This window comes from Galeopterus variegatus, unplaced genomic scaffold, assembly GCF_000696425.1.
Source record: "Galeopterus variegatus unplaced genomic scaffold, G_variegatus-3.0.2 Scaffold5060, whole genome shotgun sequence".
Classification (NCBI taxonomy): Eukaryota; Metazoa; Chordata; class Mammalia; order Dermoptera; family Cynocephalidae; genus Galeopterus; species Galeopterus variegatus.
In genome coordinates, this window is record NW_007731171.1 from 27507 (window position 1) to 35798 (window position 8292).

The following is an 8292-nucleotide window of genomic DNA, read 5'->3' on the forward strand; positions in this document are numbered from 1 at the left end:
GTCCATATTTAAGTGACTGAGACCAAAAAACAACTATTTATAGATATAAAATTTTAATATTTCAAATGTGTCTCTCATTCTACCGATGGGTAGATATCAGTGGTTCCACAAACATTTGTCCATATTTAAGTGACTGAGACCAAAAAACAACTATTTATATTAAAGCTCCTTAATAGTTTCACCACATTCTAGTTTCAAATCTCATGCAGTAATTTCTTGGCTGCTTTTTCCCTGAGTAAATCATATTTTACACTTTAAGATGTAAAACATTTCTAAATGAGATGAGCACTGCCTCTAGTAATTAAATAAAATGAAATTAATCTTTATAAATACTCGTTTATTTCATAAAAATACAAAAATATAAATATACATTTATAAAAATATGAATGAATTAACACGAAGACATTCTTCAGCTAAATAAATATGGCAGTAATAATCATTCCTATTTCATTAGGGATATATCTTTTCCATATTAATTTACAAAGCAATTGCACAATGTTTAATTTAATAGTAAAGGTGACTGAAAGTCAGTTAAGAAAACATTTATAAAGTTCTTATACCTAAGAAAAGGCACAAAAAGCCTTTTAAGTATTTTTATTGATTATTGATGTGATATATTTTCCTTCCGAGATTGTTAGGCAAATAGGGTGAACTGGTTATTATTACTTTTTTTAAATCTATATCATTTGTATTCATTCACAGAAACTTACTGATTAAGCAAACCTTGACTAAGAAAACACCTACGTATTGTTTGTGATTTCGATTTTTGAAAAATTTCCTCCATGGAGGAGAATGCAGGCCACTCAATCTAGTAACAAAGACAGTATTTCCACTAATAGTGATCCAGTCATCCAATACTCTTAGTCTCGGTCACTGTCATCACCCCCATACATGTCAGCAAGTTTTTTAAAACGAGGCCCCCAGTCACTGAGGTAATCATAATCTTGGTTACAGTCAGCTGTGAGAGATTCTAAAGAACTGAGCGAATCTGCCACGGAATCATCCCCTTCGTAGGCATATGTTGCCAGTGAATCATAAGGAGGTGCGCTTGGATCTGAGTCATTTTCTTTTAATCTTCGATGGATAAAATCTTGTACATCAATATTTTCCCACAGAGGCACAGTTCTCCTTATCTGAAAAATAGTTTCTGGCATTACATCTCTTCTAAGTTTACTGTCTTCTCTTGCTTCTGGATTCCTTAATGTGCCGATGTCAAAAGCTTGGGTATCTTCTTCCCCACCGCCTTCGTCATTGTAGGTCACAATGTTATCCCGAACATCATCTTTAGATATTATCAGAGGTTCCTTTTTTCGTTGCCTCTTCAATGCTGTAAACAGCACAACTAAAACTATCAATAAAAAAATGAGAACTCGTCAGATTCTATGATTCAGGATTAAATTAAATATAGTAAACTTCAGAGTGTGAAGTCTGTAGTGCAAGAGATACTAAGATTGATTGGTAAAGTGTAATTGTTCTACAAATACAGAGTGCCTTGGGCCAATGATTGGATGTATTGTATTGATAAAGAAGCAGATATTACAGTGTCATTAATTTACTTTAAAGACTCACTCTTCTGTGAGCTTCTGGCATTGAAGAAGCTTTGTTCAATTATACTTATTGCATTTAGCCAACTGCAATTACCTGACACCTCACTCTTCCAAAATGCACATTTGTTACAAAATACAAACATACTAGAGCTCCAGTTGTTATTATCCCAAGAGATATTGTGCACCAATTGAATATTTTTTTAATGACTCAAGGGAATATATGCAAAACATTACTGATATATAAATGCATATATACTTAAATGTACATTATGTGAGTACACATAGCTACTGATATCAATCCTTCTCATATCTCGTGTCTGTTCAGATAAATTCCTTTACTAGCTTGGTTTACTGTCAAAAAAAAAAAATATACTTAAATGTACATTATGTGAGTACACATAGCTACTGATATCAATCCTTCTCATATCTTGTGTCTGTTCAGATAAATTCCTTTACTAGCTTGGTTTACTGTCAAAAAAAAAAACACAACACTGAAATATAACTCTAAAAGCTACGATATAAAATTATATATATATAAAAAAACACTGAAATATAACTCTAAAAGCTACGATATAAAATTATATATATATAAAAAAACACTGAAATATAACTTTAAAAGCTACAATATAAAATTCAAACTGAAACTAATCTCTAACTTGTACTCTTCTTACAAGACAACTCAGATATTGTATTGTTAATGAGGACTTCCTTGGCTTATACAGTGGCATCCAAGCTTTTGGGTTGAAATGTTAATTGTATTCTCTCTACTCGGTGTATGGTTTTATTGTTTACCTGTCTATGTTATAAAAGGTAACTGTGAACTTCCTCACTTATGGTATACTTTCTTATTTATTGTTATTGTGCTGGAAATTAAATTGTTATGCATATATTTGACAATGAACCTTTTTCTAATAAATACATGTTACAAGTTACAAAATACATTTGTAAAAAGATAGGAGAAAACACATGACTTCCAAAATATAAATTTTCCATTAAAAAGAGACCAACTCTATAATTTTATATGTAAGAAAAGTAAGACATAAATCAAGAAAATTTATCCAAAACACACTTAAACATTACTAGGGAGAAATAAAAACTAGGTTTTCTTACCTTAGAGCAGTTAAATGTTTTGCCAATATTATTTATGTTTCTTTGAAAATAAGAAATGTTGGCTCATCAACTATCATTTCTTTTCTCAAACTTTATATTAAGATTACACAAAGCAAATTCATTCACATTGACTACACTTCAGTATGACCATTGAAGTCCCTATGAATACACTAAATGCTACTTTCATATTGGCCAGCACACTTTTCTCAGCTCTTCCTATTGATAGAAATAATTTTTAAAACATATCATTAGAAGCATCTTCATTTAACCTCCACAGAGGAGGTTTTGGATGCTGAGTTATATTCAGAATCATTTTGGAGACATTTTAAAGCTGCAGTTTCCCCAAGCAAAGGATAAACATAAGATTAACCAAGTCCTACTTAGATCTGACATCCACGAAGCTGAAGCCATATATTACAAAAAGAGTGTTTTTTCTAAATTTAATGCTGAATGAATTACTTTACAAGTCCTCTACTCTTTATAAGTAGCAACTATATAGTAAAGTTATTTTAAGAGTTTCTCAGCTAATAAATATTTACTAATTCCCACAAATAAAACTTAGAACATGTTCTGAGATTTTTCTCTTCTGCCAGGTCAAAATTATCTCCTTCATTTCCCAGAATGAGATTATTTATCTAGGGTATGTGAATACAATTCAAATAGGCTAGAATAAGGGATAGAAAAAAAAGTGTATCATTATTTTCACTGCTCTTTAATTCAAATTTCCTATTTTTTTCCATTATGAATGCCAGCATAAACTATAGTGGCATATTATATTATATTATATTATATTATATTATATTATATTATATATTATTATATTATATTATATTATATTATATTATATTATATTATATTATATTATATTATATTATATTATATTATATTATATTATATTATATTATATTATATTATATTATATTATATTATATTATATTATATTATATTATATTATATTATATTATATTATATTATATTATATTATATTATATTATATTATATTATATTATATTATATTATATTATATTATATTATATTATATTATATTATATTATATTATATTATATTATATTATATTATATTATATTATATTATATTATATATTATATTATATTATATTAATATGTATGACTATTAAACTGATAGAAATCATAGATATTTTATATTGCATTACAGCTATGACAGATATCCCAAATCATCTTGAAACCTGCACTAGAACATGGCATGTATGATTTAATAAGCAAGAACATTTTGCTTTTTGTTTTTTGTTCAATTCGGATGAATATATACCCTTTTAGTTTGATGTATTTTATTCCTATACATTTAAGTTATTATTCTGAGGCCTGTTAGCCTCATCAGACCACCAAAATTACCTCCTTTTTAAACCAAAATGTTTAAAAACCCTAACCTAGGTTTTAATTTCCCAATTTCCCTTGTAGCATAGATATAAACTAGAACTGCATTTCTTCAAAATGGATCAAGGTAGGTCTAAAATACTATTGATCATGCTATTGTACTATCTTGCAAAGAGCAGACTCTCTTAACTATAGAAATGTGGTAACTATGTCCAGCCATTATTATAAAGACTCGTAGTAATAGCAAGAATGCTTACCTTGATAGTAAACCCTCTGAATTACTACCAATTTTATCTAAAATAATGCAAAATCACTCTATATTTAGGCATTACTTTAGAGATATCATCTACAAAACAAAAAATATGTCTTTTTCAAAAACTTATGCCAAGAATTTTTTTAATGGTTCTGTCTAATGTAACTTATTTAATTAAGAATGAGAAATGTCCATCAAGTATTAGTTTTCAGAGCATCTAGATTCATCATTGTTTGATTCCTGGCCACTGTAGCATTCAACCTTAAAGAAAAATTTGGTCACTCCAATAATTATCCTCTTTTGCTGTTGTAAAGCACCTCTTTTATTATTAATTGGTTGCTAATCCGCTAGCTGCACTACAAAATAATTTCTCAAAGAAAGGGAACAAAAAAGATTCATTTTATAAAAATACAAGGGCTTAGCAAAACCACTCCTATACATTAAAATTACTATGAATATACTTTGGAAAAATAAATATTATATAGTATCGGAAAAAAAGATCTTAAAGCTATGAGCACCATTACTACAATTATGCTGCATATTTTATTCATATTGCTTGCTTTGCATTTCATGGTATTTTTAAAGAAAGATATGCAAATAAATGCTTCTAAAGTTTTTTGAAATCAATGAGGAAGCTGCAAAGTTGGAATGCCTCTTAGTTGAACTCAATGTGAGTCAGAAGTGTGCCATAACAGAAGATGGAACAGCAAACAACAGGTTGGGAAGAAAAATTTCATTGAGCATTTTATAGTGCAAAAAACACTAAGCTACACACTGGGGTGCCTGTTTTCTAGTCCTGGATCTGCCATCTGTGTGATTTGAAATTGGAGTCACTTAATTACCCCTACTTTCCACTTTCATGTCTACAAAAATAAACAGTTCCACCATATCCAGGTATCATAGTCCAACATTCTGTGGTGAACAATTATTAGAATTTCACAGTAGTTTAGTTCATCCATGTCTTGAGTTATTGTCTACCTTCTGTAGCAATCCAAACCTGCATACTCACTACTCATACCACTTTAATTTGATATTAACTATAAATTCATTCATTTTATTGACAAAGAGACATGTAAACTTAAGTTTCATTATACAATGCTTCTGAAAGTGAGTGATTATTAATACAAACAGTGAACTTTTTCTCCTTAGAAAATTGAAGCATAAGAAAAAAATATGTAATATCTAATATTCTTGCTCAACCTCTTGATCCTAAATAGCAATACAAATCTAATTTTTAGTAATATTTAAAACATAAAAAACATTGAGTCTTTGGTTACATGACTTCAGTTCTTGAAATGATTAGATGGGACTTGTTTAAGCATATTTTAAGTGAGTTTACATATCAGTAGCTTGAAATAAGTTACATTTTATTTTTAACTTTGATTCTAATTAGCTAGCAACAGTATATATTAAAGTAATTACAATTAGCTAATATTAATTATACTTAATTATTATCAAATATTAACATGTAATATATAGATAACTCACATGAGTCAACAAAAGACAAATATACTGATAGATAAATAACTAAAGAATATCTATAGGCTATTGTAGGTTGACTTGTGTTCCCTACAAAGATATGTTTGAGTCTTAAATGCCTAGTACCTATGAATGTGACTTTATTTGGAAATAGATTTTTTGCAGATGTAATCAGGTTAAAATGAGATGGTATGGGATTAGGGAGGGTTCTAACCCAATCACTGAAGTCTTCATTAAAAAAGGCAAATTTGGAAACAGAAAGAGACTTAGTAAGAATGCCATGCAATGATGTAGGCAGAGATTGGACTAATTGGGGTCCTCAAGCCAAGGAATGATGGCCAGGGATTTCCAGCAGTAGCAAGTAGGTTGGAAGTGGCAAGGAAGCAGCCTCTCCTAAGACCTTCAGAGAGAGCATAGTCCTGATGACACATTCATTTTGGGCTTCCAGCCTCCAGAACTGTGAGAGAAAATTTTTCTGTTGTTTTAAGTCATCTAATTTGTGACAATTTGTTACGGCACTCCTGAGCAACTAATACATCTGTGAAGATTTAAAAAAAAAAAAAAAAAAAGCCACATAAAGGCCACAGTTAGAAAAAAAAAAAAAAAAAAATCAACCTCAATGAGTTTAAAGTGATTCACAATAAAACTATTATGAGATATTTACATATGTAGACATTTAAAATCTAGAGTTGCCAAGTAAATGGGTAATCACACATATTTGGTGAAAATATCACTTAGTTTATGGCATATTTGGAGAATTATTTTGTAGCATCTATTAGTATTTATAGATAAAATTGAATTAGCCCCACTTTAAGGATTATATCAAAAGATAATAATACCAGGTAGTAAACAAGTATTATGAACTGTATTTCTCATTATAGTGCTGTCTGTTAAAATAATATCTTGTTGATAAATCAAATGTCCATTAATAGGGCAGTAGTTGAATTAGTTAATGAATGTATAGCTATGCTATAAACATTAAGCATAAATTAAATATAATCATTTACTAAACTGAGAATATGTCCATTACAAAGTAAAAAAGAAAAACAATTCTTAATCCAGATAACTATGTAATGATTCTATGTTAGAAAAAAGAGAATAAAAACCTCATTTGATTTCTTTGTATGTGGGTGAATGTAGTATGTATCTCTGTCTTAACCAGCTGAATGTCATAACAAAATACCACAGACCGGGTGGCTTAAACAGCAGAAATAAATGTATTTTCTCACAGTGTTGAAGGTAGGAAGTTCAAGGTCAAGGTGTCAGCATGGTCAGCTTGGTGAGGGCTCTCTTTCTGGCTTTCAAATAGCTGCCTTCTCTTCGAGTCCTCTCATGGTCTTTCCTGTGCTTGTGAGCTCAAGGGGAGAGAGAAAGCATGTGCTCTCTGGTATCACTTCTTATAAGGACACCAACCCTATGGGATCATGTCCCCACCCCCCCAAGACCTTACTTAACCTTAATAACTTCCTCAGAGACTCCATCTCCAAATAGTGGTTAGGACTTCAGCATATGAATTTGGGGGGATACAAATATTCAGTCTCTAATAAACTTTATTAGAATAGTAGAAACACTGTATTTCACTTTATTTTCTACGCTTAAAAAGAATGGTGAAATTATAGATGATTCTTAACTTCTGCCTACTTTTTCCTTAAAGAAACATCTAAACTGGTTAAATTAAATTCAGTAAAATTTGTACAGCTGCTGTTGGAAAATGCTTAATTATTTTTCAAAAATTAACATATTCTGTATTTGTTTAAAATTATACATATTTGAAATATTAATTAGTAAAGGGACTGTTTTACACACAAATCATTTTTTATTTTAATAATATGAAAATTTAAAACTTACAAATAAAATAGATCATATCAAACCAAAGTCTCCTGACTGGGCAATTAAAAGTGGAAAAATTTACCAATGAAACAATTATTATGACTCCCTCTGTGTAACTTAGAACAATTTTATTTTTATATTTCATATTTTATGTATGTTCACGTTTTAGTGAATATAATTTAGCATCAACTTAATTATGAATCCAGATAAGAGATTTTTATATGTGTGATATGAATATATATATATATATATATATACCTAGTATAAAAATTAAAGCATATGTTATAAATTTTTCTATTATATCATAGATTCCATAATAACAGCAGTTCTAAAAATTATCTTTTTAAGAATCCTGAAAGTTCTCCAGTAAGAGGAGATAAATAGGTGAAAAGAAGTATTGACAATAGTTTGCACACACACACACAAAAAAATACAAATAAATAAGTCAAAGCAATGTCATTTATCTTTGAAAAGAGAAAAAAAATATTTTAACAGTTTATAATAATTTTATTTACCTGCCCAGGTTTTGCATTTTCACATACAAATGTTTCATAGTACATGGCAAATTCTGGAGCATGGTCATTTATATCTAGAATTCTGATGAAGACAGGAATGTGACTACTTTGTTTTGGATTATCTGCAACGAGAACATGTGTAAGATGTGCCATTTACAGAGAAGCAGTGAAACTCCTCGCCCCATTTGTAACTTAGCAACAGA

The 8292-nt window shown here is 29.4% G+C and overlaps 1 protein-coding gene across 1 annotated transcript in view; it reads right to left on the minus strand.

The window, feature by feature from the left end:
* Positions 1-320: 320 nt before the first annotated feature.
* The window catches only part of LOC103604272 (cadherin-9-like), a 111128-nt gene continuing 103156 nt past the window's right edge, over positions 321-8292 (minus strand). Inside the window, exons 12-14 of the mRNA XM_008588840.1 lie at positions 8090-8211; positions 4270-4306; positions 321-1369 (exon numbers count right to left, since the gene is read on the minus strand). Of these exons, the coding sequence (XP_008587062.1) occupies positions 861-1369; positions 4270-4306; positions 8090-8211 (668 nt within the window). The 3' untranslated portion in view covers positions 321-860. The remainder of the gene's footprint in view (positions 1370-4269; positions 4307-8089; positions 8212-8292) is intronic.